Here is a 16,966-nt window from a genome sequence, read left to right on the forward strand (position 1 = left end):
TACAGCTACAGGATCTTTTTCAACCACTTACCTTCATTTTTTCTCCCCAACTATTGGTGACTCATTTCAGTGGGAAGTGGTCACAAATTTGCATTCCAGTGACCACTGTCTCGTGTGAACCCACCTGCTGACTCGGACGGCAGTCGACAGGAGACTGCAAAGTGGATGCTTCAAAAGGCAAATTTGTTGCAGTACAGTCAGGAGGCCATCTTTGAATGAATGGAATGTACCCAGGAGATGGTGGACCATATTATCTCTGTGACCAACCATGCTGCTGCTGATTCCAGTTCCCCCATCTAGCAACCACCTCAGATGATGGCTTGTTTCCTGATGGGACAAAGAATGTCACTTGACAATCTGAGCCAGGCACACACTTTGCAGAAATTTAGACACCTGCAACTACAGAAAATCTTCATGTCTTTGGCTCTTTGAGAGTGCAAGCAAAGTGAGTGATAAAGAACAGAAGAGAAACTCCTGGAAGGAATTCACAACTTTAGTTAATCGGTCCACTTTAACTGATAGTTTTGTCATAAGTAAGGCGGTGTTCAGGCAAAGATGAGAAACCTCCTCTTCTGGCCTTGTTGGCACAAGAAGACATGACTTGGGCTTTAGTTGAACACTTTTGTACTGTCAATGCCTCATTCAGACAAACAGTTGAGGTGCAGATTTTCTACAGGACTGGAGAGGAGGATGCTCCACATCATCTCGTGTGATGATGTGGTCTGCAATCTTTCATTCTCCATGTGAAAGCTGAATTCAGCTCTGTCTGCAGCCAGACATACGCTACAGGGCTGGATCAGATTCATTATGCCACGCTCAAGTCTTCTGTGCTCTGAAGCCAAAGGCAAGCTTCTGTTTTGTTTCAGTCAGATGTGGTTTGATGGACAGTACTCCCAGCCTTTTAGAAAGAGGTATTAATTTAGAAAGAGGTATTAATCAAGCAAGGATCGTGCTGTACTAGAGTGTACCTCTTACCAGTTTTATGAGTAGGGCCTTTAAGGGCATGGTCAACTGCTGTCTCGTCTGGCTCCTCGAATCCTGAGGTCACCTCTGTCATTCCCAGTGTGGATTCAAGTGCTATCATTTTGCCCTTGACACCATAATTCTACTGGAGAGGTGATACAGGAGTCTTCATTATGCTGAAACCATTTGGCCAATACGTTTTTTGATCTTCAGAAAGCAAAAGATACCTCTTGTAGGTACAGCATCCAGCACAAACTTCATGAATGGGAACTACCTGTATACCTGCCTCTTCTTATCCAATCCTTCCTTGAGAGTTATTTATCATGTTAGTGCTGAACTGTGTTACTGCTTTATTCAGGAGAGTGGGTGTCTTCCAAGGCAGTGTACTCAGTGTCACATTGTTTACAACTGCTATCAATGGCATCTCTTCTGCAGTCAGGAGCCCATTTAAATGATCTTCATTTGTGGATGACTTTGCAATCTTCTCCTCTTGCTCTAATCTTAAGATACAATGAGCCAACTACGATTGACCATCGGGAGGCTTGAAGCTTGGCCAAGTAAAACTGGTTTTAGTTTATCACTACACAAGACTCCTTTTCAGTTTTAACTGTGCTCATTGAAGTTTTAACCAACTAAAGCTCACAATGGTGAACAATATTTTAAATATTAAGTACAATGTGCAATTGCTGTCTTACTATTTGACACCAAATTAACTTGGCTCCTGCACCTGAAAGACCTATGAACAAAGAGCATCAACTTAATGAATATTTTGAAATGCCTCAGCAGAATGGCTTGGGGAGCTGACAGAATCTCACCCAGGACATTTCTCAGATAGTTCATTGCTCAGCACACACTACTTCTCTCAAGGTGTTAGATACTTTCCACCATGAGAGGATTTGGATATCAACTGGAGCCTATCAGACCAGCACAGTTCAAAGTCTGTGTGCAGAACCTGCAGGACCACTGTTCCATATTGAGGAGTGCCTTTTCCTAGCTCAACAGGCCCTTAAAATCGTAGAATTGTCTCATTGACATTTAGAATGGCAGTTCATCCCAACTTTGAGTGGCTGTTCAGGAATCAACCCCATGTGACCAAGCCATTTGGGATTTGTGCTACTGACTGGCTCATTGCTCCAAATATGCAGCCAGGGAAAGAACAAATTGCCTGCATCGCATCTTCAGAGTGCAAAAGTGAGTTTAAGATTCATACAGTACAAGAAAACTCTTGTTCCGCATCAGGTTTTTACAAACCTGTTTCCTTAAAGTATGTATCGCAGTTTTATCATTTTGTATATGGATGGCTTCCAGCAAGGGAAGCTGTTTTCCGCTATAGGGTTTTCATACTATGCCTTGTGTAATACTTTCCAAATTCTGATACAGACATTAGAATGGCACTGGAGTGGATTCAGAGGCATCACACTATGAAGTGTGAAGTGTGAAGTTAAGTATGAAGTTTCTCGTCTGTTCTGACTAGTTCTACACTGTCGACCAAATGTATCCAGTAGACCAGTTGATTCAGATCACAAATGACACTTCAGTCGATACAACACAGAGGCAAGGAGATGATCTTTTGCTGGGTACCTTGGTGTATCGGGAGACAGGGAAATGGTGCAGCTGACAAAGCAGCATGTAGGGATGTTGTTGTGCATTGATGTGCTGTCCACTGGCACTATTGTCTTCTTGTTCAAAGAAGAGCCATGCATCATTTGGAAACCAAATGGTTGGAACTGATGGACAACAAACTGCCATCACTTAAATCTACCACGCAGGTGTACTGGAATTGAAGTGAACCACACCAAACTGGGCATAGGACATTACCCACTAATGCACAGTTTCCTCCTCCGACATGAGGATCCACTACTTTGTGAAGTTTGTAGTGTACCATTTTCAATTCAGTATGTTTTGTGTGTGTGTGTGTGTGTGTGTGTGTGTGTGTGTGTGTGTGTGTGTGTCAAACGAATCTGCTCCAGTCCGGAATTCCTGAACCATTACACCAACAACCTGACAACAGCTTTTGCATCCCGCAACTACCCTCCCGACCTGGTACAGAAGCAAATAACCAGAGCCACTTCCTCATCCCCTCAAACCCAGAACCTCCCACAGAAGAACCCCAAAAGTGCCCCACTTGTGACAGGATACTTTCTGGGACTGGATCACTCTCTGAATGTGGCTCTCCAGCAGGGATACGACTTCCTCAAATCCTACCCTGAAATGAGATCCATCCTTCATGAAATCCTCCCCACTCCACCAAGAGTGTCTTTCCGCCGTCCACCCAACCTTCGTAACCTGTTAGTTCATCCCTATGAAATCCCCAAACCACATTCCCTACCATCTGGCTCCTACCCTTGTAACCGCCCCCAGTGTAAAACCTGTCCCATGCACCCTCCCACCACCACCTACTCCAGTCCTGTAACCCGAAAGGTGTACACGATCAAAGGCAGAGCCACGTGTGAAAGCACCCACGTGATTTACCAACTGACCTGCCTACACTGTGACGCATTCTATGTGGGAATGACCAGCAACAAACTGTCCATTCGCATGAATGAATGGACACAGGCAGACAGTGTTTGTTGGTAATGAGGATCACCCTGTGGCTAAACATGCCTTGGTGCACGGCCAGCACTTCTTGGCACAGTGTTACACCGTCCGGGTTATCTGGATACTTCCCACTAACACCAACCTATCCGAACTCCGGAGATTGGAACTTGCTCTTCAATATATCCTCTCTTCCCGTTACCCACCAGGCCTCAATCTCCGCTAATTTCAAGTTGCCACCACTCATACCTCACCTGTCATTCAACAACATCTTTGCCTCTGCACTTCCGCCTCGACTGACATCTCTGCCCAAACTCTTTGTCTTTGAATATGTCTGCTTGTGTATATATAGAGAGAGAGTGTGTGTGTGTGTGTGTGTGTGTGTGTGTGTATATATACCTGTCCTTTTTTCCCCCCTAAGGTAAGTCTTTCCGCTCCTTACCCTCTCCCTTAAAACCCACATCCTTTCGTATTTCCCTCTCCTTCCTCCTTCCTCTTTCCTGATGAGGTAACAGTTTGTTGCGAAAGCTTGAATTTTGTGTGTGTGTTTGTGTTTGTTTGTGTGTCTATCGACCTGCCAGCGCTTTCGTTCGGTAAGTCACATCATCTTTGTTTTTAGATATATTTTTCCCACGTGGAATGTTTCCCTCTGTTTTACACACACACACACACACACACACACACACACACACACACACACACACACACACACACACACTGGCTGGAGATCTCCCCACCAGCCTCGCTGATATCGACACCAGTGTAACGTGGCTTCAACCTTAAAGTGATGGGGAGTGGAGGTCAGCGTCCTCTGAATGGATAGCTTGCCCAGGCAGTTTAATTAAGGACACTGATCAGTGCCCCATACAAAAAAAATAACAGAACAACAACAACAACAACAACAACATTGACACACTATGGTTACACATCCACTACTTAACACTGCCTACTTACAACTAACTGGTCAACTAAACATCTGTTGTTAGTTTAAACTGCCACTGCATTTACTGCTCTGATGTCCATCGCTTATATGGCAGGAATAAAATCCATCTCAAAATGTTTGAGCAGGTAGTGCATGACCCGAATGGCAAGGGGTTGGGAGTATGCATGACATAAAGATGTACTAGGATGAAACATCCTGTCAGATTAAAACTAAGTGCCAGACCTAAACACAATACTGGAACCTTTCCCTTTTGCAGTCAAATGCTATACTGACGGAATATCCAGGCATGACCTATGACATGCTCTCAAAGTGGACACACTACTACAGAGTGAAAATTCATTCTATAAACAATCCCCTAGGCTGTGTCTAGGCCATTTAACTGCTATACTGTTTCTTTCTGGAGGACTGTTCCCACAAACTATTCCAGAGAACTGTGGAATCCAGGAAATAGGAAAGATATACTGGTGGAAATAAAGCTGTGAGGGTGGGTCAGTGAGTGAGGTGGCACAGTGGTTACCACACTGGACTCACATTCGAGAGAACGACGGTTCGATCCCGCGTCCGACCATCCTGATTTAGGTGTTCCGTGATTTCCCTAAATCGCTCCAGGCAAATGCTGGGATGGTTCCTTTGAAAGGGCATGGCTGATTTCCTTCCCCATCCTTACCTAATCCAATGAGACTGATGACCTAGCTGTTGGGTCTCTTCCCCCCCCCCCCCCCAAAATAACCCAAGGGTGGGTCATGTGTTGTCTTGATGCTCAGGCATTAAGAGCATTGCCTGCAAAAGGCAAAGGTTCCTGGTTTTGTGTCCTGATGTGGTACATGGTTTTAATCTACCAAGAAGTTTCAAGTCTCCGCATTCTCAGTTTCAGAGAAAAAATTTATTGTGGACCATGTTCTTTATATAGATTTGGTGACCTGTGATGTATCACTTCAGATGTGGTGCGAATGAATATATTCAGAGCATTGTTAAAGGTAGTGGAAATCACAATGTACACACATCAGCAAAAGTTTGGCATCACCCCTTTATTTTAAAATTCATGGCACAGAAAACAAAAATTGTCTCTGAGCCATGTGTAATATTCATTTTCACTGTGTCCAAATCACAAGATAAACAAATACAATAAAAATAGTCTAGTGGCAAAATCGTCTTTTTCACAGTACTCCAGAATGGTATCAGTATGTGATGGAATGTCGTCTTGCTCAGATGCAGGCTTAATTTGGTTGTGGTGCACCATCAATGAGATCTAAATTGTCTCACTCTTAAATGGTGATTCTGCATAAGAGACACAAAGTACATGGTTGTTGCCAACATCCAAAAACAACTCATTTCAGCTTCTCACACAGTTTGATGTCCATGGCAAAGGAAGCAACTCCATTCTAGTGATCCTAGCATGCTGAAGGAACGTGTTTTGAAGAACAGCATAATAATTACATGAATTATCATCCATCAAGACAGAATTATCACAAAATGTTGCCAATACAGTCCCATTATTGGTTGCAGAATGTCGTCCCTATACCACTGAGATGAGAATTGCCCTCGACAACCGCAAGAGGTATATGATGACCCCTGGTAATGATGGAGATTACAGGATGGAACATAACAGTATTATGAAAAGGAAAGTTGCCACTCTTCATATAGTGCAGACACTGAGTTTCAGATGGGCGTAACAAAAAGACTGCCACTAATAAGCTTTTGGCCAATGCTTTCATTTTTCATTGTCTTCATCCATCCAGCCCCTTCCCTGTTACCATTCCAGCACTACATAGTCCTCATTCCATCATCACACGCAATCTTTTTATCTCCCTCCTTTTCCGCTACCCACCTCCCCCCACCTCTCACCAGCCCTCTCTCCACCTCATCCCTGCGCACTCCCCAGCAGCACCTCACTGTCCCCCACTCCTACCCTACTACGCCCCCTCCTCCCTGCCCCAGCCTCCTCCTTACTTCCACCCAGACACCACTCCCATCATGCACTGTGCTGCTGCTTGCAGTGTGGCTTCAGATGCCAGAGACTGCAGTCGTGTGTGAGTTGCATTTACAAATGTACGTGTGTGTGTGTGTGTGTGTGTGTGTGTGTGTGTGTGTGTGTGTGTGTGTTTCTGGCAAAGGCCCTGCTGCCTGAAAGCTTATTTCTGACAGCCTTTTTGTTATGCCTATCTGCGACTCAGCATCTCCGCTATGTGGTGAGTGGCAACTTCCTTTTTCATAATAATGACCTAGATACTTAGATAGTTAAGAATCATTCATCTAGATGGCCTATCAAAAAATTGGCTTAATAGGATGCCATGTGACTGCTGTGACTATGCCATGGTTTTATTAGAATGTATTTCCAAGAAAGTAGTTGCCATGAAGGACATAGTTGATCATCTGAATATGGAATGAGGTAGTGGGTTTCATATTGGTAGTATTTTGTAAGGGGTAGTATTTTGTAAGGATAATGTTTGATGCAGCATGGCTGAGTGTTGAAGATGCTAAAGTTTAGTTTGGTGATGTCAGTGGTGACAGTCAGGGAGGTGGTTGGTAATGGGCTAGGAACTAAGCTGATTGTGTTGAGTCAATGAAGAAAGTTCATGGTTTCCTTGCTACAGGGCCTTACGCTACATGCAACGGTTGGGGAAGTTGGTAAACTGGGACAGAGATCTTTTCTGTGGGAGCACAGTAACCAGCTACATAGAAGCATACAGGTAGGCTAGGTTTGTGAATTTTGGGCTTCGTATTGAAGCTAGAGGAAACTGCAGGGAGGGTTGAGGGGGTGGATGTTTTGGAGATTCTGTTGAGCATTTGGTATTTCATTGCTGTGGCAAGGCATGCTGGTGGAAGAGGCATGACCATTGAGAGAGACCATCTGCTAGCTAATATGATTCATGACCCCAATGGAGGAGCCTTTATATCAATCTAAGATGATCAAGTTGGGGTCTGTTTAGGGCTGTCGTTCACTGATCTTAACTGTAAAGAAGTTTGTATTATTGGGAACGGTCCTGTGAGTGAAATGTAATGCAAGATGGGCAGTGAGAATCTCCTGCAAGTAATCAGGTGAAGGAATGTTTTGACATTCATTTTCAGTGGCGCTAAAGTGTTTAAAAGTTGCATGCTGTTTCTGAACAGGCATGTAATGAAGACTGCAAACTGTTACTAATCAGAACACAAATAGTATTCAATATCTCTGTGGAACACATGCAGGGCATTTCATTTCATATCATTGCTTTGAATTATGTTTCAGCAACTGTTAAGAGAGTGTGACAATACTTCATCAGTCCTGGAACCGATGGAGTAGATTATGGAGATGAAATGTTCTTATGGAAATTGTTTTTCATAGCAATTACATTTGTATGCTTCTTTTTGTGCAGGTGCTTGGCACACCAACAGAAGAGACGTGGGAAGGAGTTACTCGCTTGCCTGGCTATAAACCACACAAGCTGGGGTTCTATCGTGGTCAGAAACTTGGCTTGACCTTTCCAAGGCTCTATGATATAATGGAAGGCGAGAATATGGCATCTGCACTCTTACAGGTTAAAAATCATTACTTTCATAAATTATGAATTTATTCATTAAAATTTCATGGGCAGGTAAAGAGTAAAATCATATTTCATTTCTTTCTGATTTCAGTTATTCTTCACTTTCTTCTTTCCATAGACATTTGTTCTCTTACTGCTTTTTTCTTAGACTGTTGTTGTCCACTCAGTATAAATGTAAAATTATGGTATCTTTTCTTATTTTAGTGTCTATGTTTTAAAATGTTTTCTCACTTTTACTTTCTAGGCTTTTGTACTTCCAATTGAAACCAAATTTTTTTCATTCTTTTCTCTAGTATTTATAGTTCATGCAAGTTATGATTCAATACTAAGGATTCACTGGAACATAGGTTTTCTGGTTCACTAAAGTAATGTAATGGTGTTTATATACATCTCATATGAACCTTGTTCTGAAAATATTTTAAGTCATTCATATCATCATTCTGTGTTGCATATTTTGCTAACCAAAAGTTTCTGAATTCTTTCTACCAGATATTTGAAATATAACACCTCAAACAATCAATTTTTGACAGAAAATTAAATTGGATAGATAAAAAAAATCTACTCACCAAGCAGCGGCAGAACATGCACATAAAAGAAGGTTGCAATTAAGCAAGCTTTTGGAGCCAGTGGCTCCTCCTTCAGGCAGAAGGGTTGAAGGGGAAGAAAGAGGGGTGGAAGAAAAGATCTGAAGAAGTCTAGGAAAAGGGCTAGATTTCGTGAAAGTCATCCATGAATTTAGTACCTGATGTCTAGTCTATCCTTGTTATATATCTGTTCTAATCTGAATTTAGTATTTCACTGGTGTTCAACTCCAGTTTCAGGATTAGATTTGCCAGTGCAGATATAAAAGTGAATTCTTTGGTTATTTTATTTAGAGATAGTAGTTTTGTGGATCACTTCTACTGCACTTCTTGTAGATGAGTGTCACCTGTTCTTTTCTCCCAAGAACAGGGTGCGGTTTTTCGTTCAAGGGATCTATGATAGTTAGAAGAGGGACTTCAACACTGCTGACACTAATACTTACTTTATGCAGCTTTTCAGAGGTTCTAGGATTAAATTTGGGGCAATTATGTTGCATTTGGTTTGTAAAGGAACATTTGAGAAAGGAGTTAGCATTTCAGCTTTTGCTTTGCTACTCTCAATTTCAGTTCCTATATCATTCTGCAGGGACTGGACACTAACTTAAATATAACCAGAATTTCTTCATGTTTTGTAAAATATCATTGAATATACTCTGCTATGGTGGTCATGAAGGCATCATGCATTCTTGTCTTGACAGCCAGACTAGTTTCATTCAGCATCTTTCAATATATATCCCTATGCTTTGTTTTACAACTATTATGCAGTGATTTCTGTTTCTTTAGAAGTTTGTTCACGGTTACTGTATACCATGGAGGTTCCCTCTCATTATGTACTATTCTACCTGGGTACAAATGTCCTATGCATGGTCAACTATTCTTTCAAACTATTGTGTGATAGTAGTACATAGATTGATGTAATAAATGCTGCTCTAGTAAGAAACATTCTCAAGTGTTTTTGAGAAATTGTTCAGTTTCATTAATCTTTCGAATACCGTACAAGAATACCAACCATCGAACAGGCACATTATTGCAACCAGTTAAGGCAACAGTCTAGAAGTGTACCTGAGCTGCTTTAGAGTCATACCATTTTCTTTTTTGTCTGATCTTCCACCAAATACTTCTATCACTACAACAAATCACATTCTTTCAGAAAGGAACAATAATGATAATCATGCTAATTATTCTGGGACATTCAAAATGAGGTAGAAATATAACAAGAAACTGTGACAAAATGAAGATGTCTGGATACATTCATATGCTTTCTATTCACTGGTCTTCAGTAAGGAGTTGCTGTTTTAAGTACTGGTAACTATAAACTGCCTCTTTTTAAATTTAAGTTTTGAGGGATTCCAAGCATGTTTAAACTCTGCCTTAGTGGTTGCAGATGTCTGGACTGTTCTAGCTAGCACCTTAGGTTCAGTTGCATTTCATGATGAAATGGTGAATTCCTCTTTGGATTGTCACCTGAGGTGGAGCAATTTTAGGGGATTTTCCATTCTGCAGCTGAAATTAAAAATGGAAGGAGCTACAGATTCCTAGATAAGATCAGCTATTCAATTTGAATTGCCCATAAACCTCACTCACCCACCCCAGTGTTTTAATTGGCTAATTCCTCCTAATGTTTTCAGCATTGTGAATGAAAATTCTCTCTTGCCTTTGAAATCACAAACTTGATTTTATCAGTAACCTTAGAGAGGGGCTCTTCCTGTTGTGGTCTTCAGTTTGAAGATTGGTTTGATGTCCCCTCTCCATGCTACTCTATTTTGTGAGAGCCTTGCATCTCCAAATAACGACTGCAACCTATATCTTTCTGAATCTGCTTACTGTATTCAAATCTGTTTCCCACTACGATTTTTACGTCACATACTTCTCTCAGGTACTAAATTTGTGATCCCTTTAGGTCTCAGAATGTCCCTTCTTTTGGTTAAGCTGTGCCACAAATTTATCACCCCAGTTATATTCAGTATTTACTCATTAGTTACATGATGGACCCATCTAATCTTCAGTGTTCTTCTGTAGTCTCACATTTAGAAAGCTTCTATTCTCTCTCTATCTAAACTGTTTATTGTCCGTGTCTCACTTCCATACAAGGCCACACTCCAGACAAATACCTTCAGAAAAGACTTTCTAGACTTGCATCTATATTTGAAGTTAACAGATACCTTTTTTTCACACACACTTCCCTTACCATTGCCAGTCTATATTTTATATTCTCTCTACTTCGGCCATCATCAGTTATTTTGCTGCCCAAATAGCAAAACTCGCCTGGTACTTTGTGTCTTGTTTCCTAATCTGATTCCCTTAGCATCACTTGATATAATTTGACTACATTCCATTTTCCTTGTTTTGATTTTGTTGATGTTCATCTTATATCCTCTTTTCGAAACACTGTCCATTCCATTCAGCTGCTTTTCCAAGTCCTTTGCTGTCTGACAGAATTACTATGTCATCAGCAAACCACAGAGGTTTTATTTCTTTAATTCCTGTTCCAAATTTTTATTTGGTTTCCTTAATGCTTGTTCAGTGTACAGATTGAACAGCATCAGGGATGGGAGATTCTTATAACTGCCATCTGGTTTCTGTACAAATTATAAATAGGCTTTTGCTCCCTGTATTTTACGCCTGTCACCTTTAAAATTTGAAAGAGAATGTTTGTCAACATTGTCAAAAGTTTTCTCTAAGTCTACTGATACCATAAATGTAGGTTTCCTTTCATTAACATATTTTCTAAGATAAGTCGTAGGATCAGCATTGTCTCGCATGTCCCTACATTTCTCCTGAATCCAAATTGATCTTTCCCATAGTCTAACATAACAGTTGTGACACTTCGTCTCGATTTGGTTGCCTACTGCGCCAGTGGCGTGCCAAGTAGTCAGTAAGTAAAACTGTTGAGTTAGGCGTGATCGTGAAAGTGAAAGCGAACAGTAGTTTATTTTTGTGTGTACAATGGTTTTTACAGATGGGAGCATTGAATAGTGCAATAAATGCAGCAACAAGATGATGATACCACATATGTTTTTAGGTTTCCTAAGGAACGTGAGGGGTATATACCATCATGTCACAATCATCATGCTTCACTTGCATAGTACATCTATATTAATGTTTCATTTTAGGAGCAGAAAATAGCTAGTGAATAGCAGACAAGAAGATCTTATGAAAAAAGACCCTGTTTACCTTTATAATAGTTGTAAGACAAAAGAAATTATTCACATAGTTGAGGAAGATGAAAATTGAAGAGTGATGCAGGACTGGAATTCAATATTAGGAAAAAGGAAGAGAAGGAAAAACAGCAGAACATGGACTGGGGGAAAGGAATGAATGAGTAATCTGTCAGGTAGAATTTAGTAAAGAGCATAATTTAATCATTGCTAACTCTTGATGTAATAATATGTGGAAGAGACCTGGAAGGTTTACTGTTGGTCACATAATGGTAAGAGAGATTTGGGAACCAGATTTTAAACTGAGACATTTCCATAGGCAGATGTGGACATGTACCGTACCACAACTTGTTGGTTATGAATTGTACATTGTAAATTGCAAAAAGGTAAACATTAAGGAGATGGGACGCAAATACATTGAAAGAACCAGAGATTGTTGACAGTTTTGTAGGAAGCATTAGGCAATGTTTGACTGATGCAGCAAAGAATCAAATAGGTAGAAAGACAAGACCTTGTAAAAATCTTTTGATGACACAGGAGGTATTGAATTTAATTGACAAAAGGAGAAAATAAAAAAGAAAAATAGCATGACACAGATCAAAGGGAATGTGGACATGTAAAAATGACTGGCAGAAAATACAAAATGGCTGAGCAGGAATGGCTAGAGGACAAATGCCAAGGTTTAGAAGCACACACAATTATTGGAAAGATATGTACCACCTATAGGAAGTTTAGAGAGAGGCCTTCTGGGAAAAGAGAAGTGACAATATGAATATTGAGAAAAATGATGGTGAACCAGTACTATGCTAAGAAGGGAAAAAGAAAAAGGTGAGAGGAATTTACATGGGGTTCTACAAGGGAAATGAACTTGAAGAAAATATTACAGAAAGGAAAAAGGAAGTAGTTGAGAATGATAGGTGATATACAGTACTGTGAGAAGAATTTGTCACAGCATTGAAAAACTTAACTGGAAATAAGGTGTTTGAAGCAGGCAATGGTCCCTGAGGATTATTGAAATCCTTGGGAGAGCCAGTAAGACAACTGTTCCACCTGGTATGCAAGATACATGAAAGAGGTGAAAATTGCATAGACTCAGCGAAGAATGTAATAATTTGCATTACAAAGAAAGCAGGTGCTGACAGTTGTTGAATATTACTGAACTGTCAGTTTAATTAGTCATGCTTGCAAAATATTGATACTAGTTAACAATATTATGAAAAAGGTTGCTTGCAACTCACTGTAAAGGTGACAGTTGAGTTGCTTACTTCAGAGTGGGGCAGTGATGGGGGAGGGAGTGGGAGACAGTTGGGGGGGGGGGGGGGAATAGTCAGCACTGCCTGGTGGAGCATGCAGGGACTAGGTGGCAGGACAAGGCTGTCATGTGCAATTTTGGAAGGCTTTGGGGAGGGAGTGTGGAACAGAAGAGAAGCAGAGAAGGGGAAAAGAAAGGTGGGTGTGCTGGCAGAGAGCACTGCACAATGGGGTGAAGGAATGTGAACTGGGAGATGATGATGGGATGGTGCAGAAACTATTGAGTGTAGGGTGAGGAGGGCCAGTAGGTTACTGTAGGTTGAGGCGAGGATGATTTCGGGAGAGAGAATATGTTGTAAGGATAATTCCAATCTCCGTGGTTCAATAAAGCTGGTGCCCGAAGGGAGGATCCAGATCGCCTGAGTTGTGAAGGAGTGATTGATGTCAAGCACATTATGTTCAGCTACATGTTGTGCCACAGGGTAGTATACTTTGCCCTTGGACAGTTCGGTGGTGGCCATTCATCCTTGTGGACAGCTGGTTGGTAGTCTTACCAATATAAAAAGCTGTGCAGTGATTGTTACAGAGCTGATATGCGACATGGCTTCTTTCATAGGTGGTCCGACCTCTGATGGGGTAAATAGTCCTGTGACAGGACAGAGTAGGAAGTGCTGGGTGGGTGCATTGGGCAGGTCTCGTACATGGGTCTTCTAAAGGGTTAAAATCCCTGTAGCCAGGGGATCTGATTGGGAGTGGCATTGGGATGGACTGTAATATTATGGAAGTTGGGTGAGTGTCAGAATGCCATTTTAGGAAGGGTGGAAGGTTCTTGGGTAGGATGTCCATTTCAAGGCATGATGATAGGTAATCAAAGCCCCTGATAAAGGATGTGGTTCAGTTGCTCCAGTCTGGAGTGGTATTGGGTGACGAAGCGGGTGCTCCTTTGTAACTTGTTCTTGGGGGTGGTGGTAGGATCGTAGGTGTATGGATTTATGGCATGGAAAACCTGATGGCTGACTCTGTCTGGAGGATAGTGCCTGTCTGTAAAGGCTTTTGTGAGACATTCAGCATACTGGGCAAGGGAGTTCTTGTCACTTTAGATATGCTGTCCCAGGACGGCAAGGTTGGATGGGAGGGATTTTTTTGTATGGAAGGGATGGCAGCTTTCAAAATGTGGGTAACTATTGGTGGTTGGTTTGTTTAATTTGGGCACACATGTGGGTGGAACCATTAGAGAGGAGCAGGGCAAGGTCCAGGAAGGTGGCACACTGGGTTGAGGAGAACCAGGTGAAACAAGTGGGAGAGAAGGTGTTGAGGTTGTGAAGTAATAAGGATAAGATGTGTTGGCCCTGAGTCCAGATCATGAAGACATCATCAGTGGACATGAACCAGGGGATTGGGAGGCTAGGAAGGTTTCCTCCAGATGGCCCATAAACAGATTGGCATAGGAGGGTGCCATGCTGATGCCTGTGGCTGTGCTGCAGATTTGTTTGAATACATTCCCATCAAACAAGAAGTGGTTGTGTTCAAAAATGGTTCAAATGGCTCTGAGCACTATGGGACGTAACTTCTAAGGTCATCAGGCCCCCTAGAACTTACAACTACTTAAACCTAACTAACCTAAGGACATCACACACATCCATGCCCGAGGCAGGATTCGAACCTGCGACCGTAGCAGTCGCGCGGTTCCAGACTGTAGCATCTTTAACCGCCTGGCCACTCCGGCCGGCTGAAGTGGTTGTGTGTTAGGATAAAATTAAAAGGTTGTTCTTAGGAAGGAACCTGGAGAAGGATTATGAGGCCAAGTTCGAGGTAAGGAAAACATGGAAGGTGATGGTTAGGAGGGGGGAGGGAAGGGAGAATCATGTTGGATGATGCTAGAACTGGAGAGGCAGGGTTTAATGTTGGGATTAGGTTGCCTTTGGTTGGAGTGATTGGTGGCAAGGAAGTGTTTCACGACAGGGACTGGGAGGAGGATAGCAAGTCTTTGGCAAGTCCAGCTTGATTAAATTAGGGTGTAATGCTGAAGGTGAGCTCTTAGGATAGGGCTAAAACTTGTCTGTGGCTGAGGATTTTGGTGGAAATGTTGTCAACAGTATTCTGGGATTGTTTCGTCTTTGCATTTAGTGTAGTGTTGGCAGGGAGTTTCCTGGATGTGGCTAACTGGAGGGCAGGGTCTGGGTGTTAAGAGGGGTTGATGAGGAGGAACAGTGGGTAGGACAGAAATTGGATAGTGGTGCCCTAAGGCGGCAATAGGATATCAATAGGCTTGATAAATGGAGTGTTCTTTCAGGTGTTGGAGTGCAGGGTATTCAGTTTTGTTTTCCTTTCTAAAGAAGGCTTTGGTTGAAAGCTCAGAGAGTAAGTCTTTTTGTTGTGCCTGTCTGCAACTCAATGTGTCATCTTTATGATCAGTAGCAATCTATCCTTTTCATCATATTGTTGATATCCCAACTAATCAATTCATGTGAAACATCAAGAAATTGTCTATTTGGTATTGGAAGTGTGAGGAGTAACTGTTGTGGAGGGAGACAAGGGTGTGAATACAGTAATTATTGAGAGATTAAGAGGATTTTGCAGGATAGACTGGTATCGAGCATCTTTGGAATGAACACCATAGCAACTAGTTTTTAATTCATCCACAGATAATAGGATAGTGATATTAGACAAGCCAGCTTAATACAGCAATAAACCAAATTAAAATTAGCAAATTTATGTGTAAACACAAATAATTACTTGCATATCTTGTCATGAAGATTTATACACTGTGCACAGCATATGCAGAATGGAGAAAAAACTGTGATAAACATGTATTGCAGTTACAACCTGTCTTAATTTGTCACAGCTCTGTGAAGTGAACTTCTTTTTATTTTTCTACAGTGGTGACAAATAAGTACCACTTATTGCTCATTAACAGTTCCTGTATCTCTCAAAGACAATATCTGCTGTTACATGTTTTTTGTGATAAGGAAAACTGTTTACATTGCTGAAAGTTAAAAATAAAACACACATATGTCCTTGTAAGTGAGAAGTGTTGTTCATAAGATAAATGAGAATAACTTGAGTACGGAATAGGTCACAGGTATTGCAATTGAGGCTAGAGGAACAAACTGTGAGACAACCAGTATTATATTTGACTGAAGTATTAACCATAAAAGTGTTTAGTGAAATTATTGGCTCTGTAACATAATAACAGAGTAGAGTCTTCAGTCAGTTTCTATTCTCTCATTTTACAGCTCAATCCAGACAACAGGATAGGTGCAGAAGATGCACTGAGGCATCGTTACTTTGCCTCACTTCCTCGGAAGCTGTATGAATTACCAGATGGTATGTTACCATTTAAAATTGTTTTCCTTTTACTCATATTGCAAGTACATTCTAAGACAAAAAGCACCACTAACAAGCTATGCAAATTGGTCGCAAATCGATATTAATACAGGTATTATCAGAAAATGGAAAACTGTAAACTTTGATGACTGATGGATGAATGTGTGATGCTACAGCAAAATTGCACTGCACAGCTTGCAATGATAGTAAATAGAGGACATGTCCACACCAGGGCATAAAGTCCTCATGAATTTCGTTCTGTATACAGAGTCTGAAAGTAACTATGTCTCATAGACAGATGCGTGAACAATACGTCAGCATTTGAGAGAGGATGTGTTATTGACTTAGTCAATTTGAGAAGCGGTTTCTTTTAAATAAAGCACCAATTTTTATCTGAAATTGTAATAATTTGTTTGCCTGTGCATGTACATCATATATACTGATTTCCATCCCATTTTGATAAATCCTTCATGTGCATTGCTTTTTTTTCCTAGAGTGTATTTTAGGACCTCTGTATATTACTTCTTCTGCTCTCCAGGAGATGCACACATCTGCTTGTTCTGTTATTTAGAGTGAAAATAAAGACTGCCATTGAAACAGTTTAACTTACTACCAATGTTCACTTTAAGATCTACTACTAGAAAGAGTAGAAAAATATCACCTCATTGGTATTAATGTGTCTCATGT

General features: G+C 41.2%; 1 protein-coding gene across 2 annotated transcripts in view; it reads left to right on the forward strand.

Moving 5' to 3' along the window:
* LOC126251445 (cyclin-dependent kinase 14) overlaps nt 1-16,966 on the forward strand; it is a 525,593-nt gene that overhangs the window by 497,682 nt on the left and 10,945 nt on the right. For both annotated transcript variants that reach the window (XM_049951872.1, XM_049951871.1), the window contains 2 exons: nt 7,795-7,956; nt 16,189-16,279. In XM_049951872.1, coding sequence (XP_049807829.1) covers nt 7,795-7,956; nt 16,189-16,279 — 253 coding nt within the window. The remainder of the gene's footprint in view (nt 1-7,794; nt 7,957-16,188; nt 16,280-16,966) is intronic.

This window comes from Schistocerca nitens, chromosome 4 (assembly GCF_023898315.1).
Source record: "Schistocerca nitens isolate TAMUIC-IGC-003100 chromosome 4, iqSchNite1.1, whole genome shotgun sequence".
Taxonomy (NCBI): Eukaryota; Metazoa; Arthropoda; class Insecta; order Orthoptera; family Acrididae; genus Schistocerca; species Schistocerca nitens.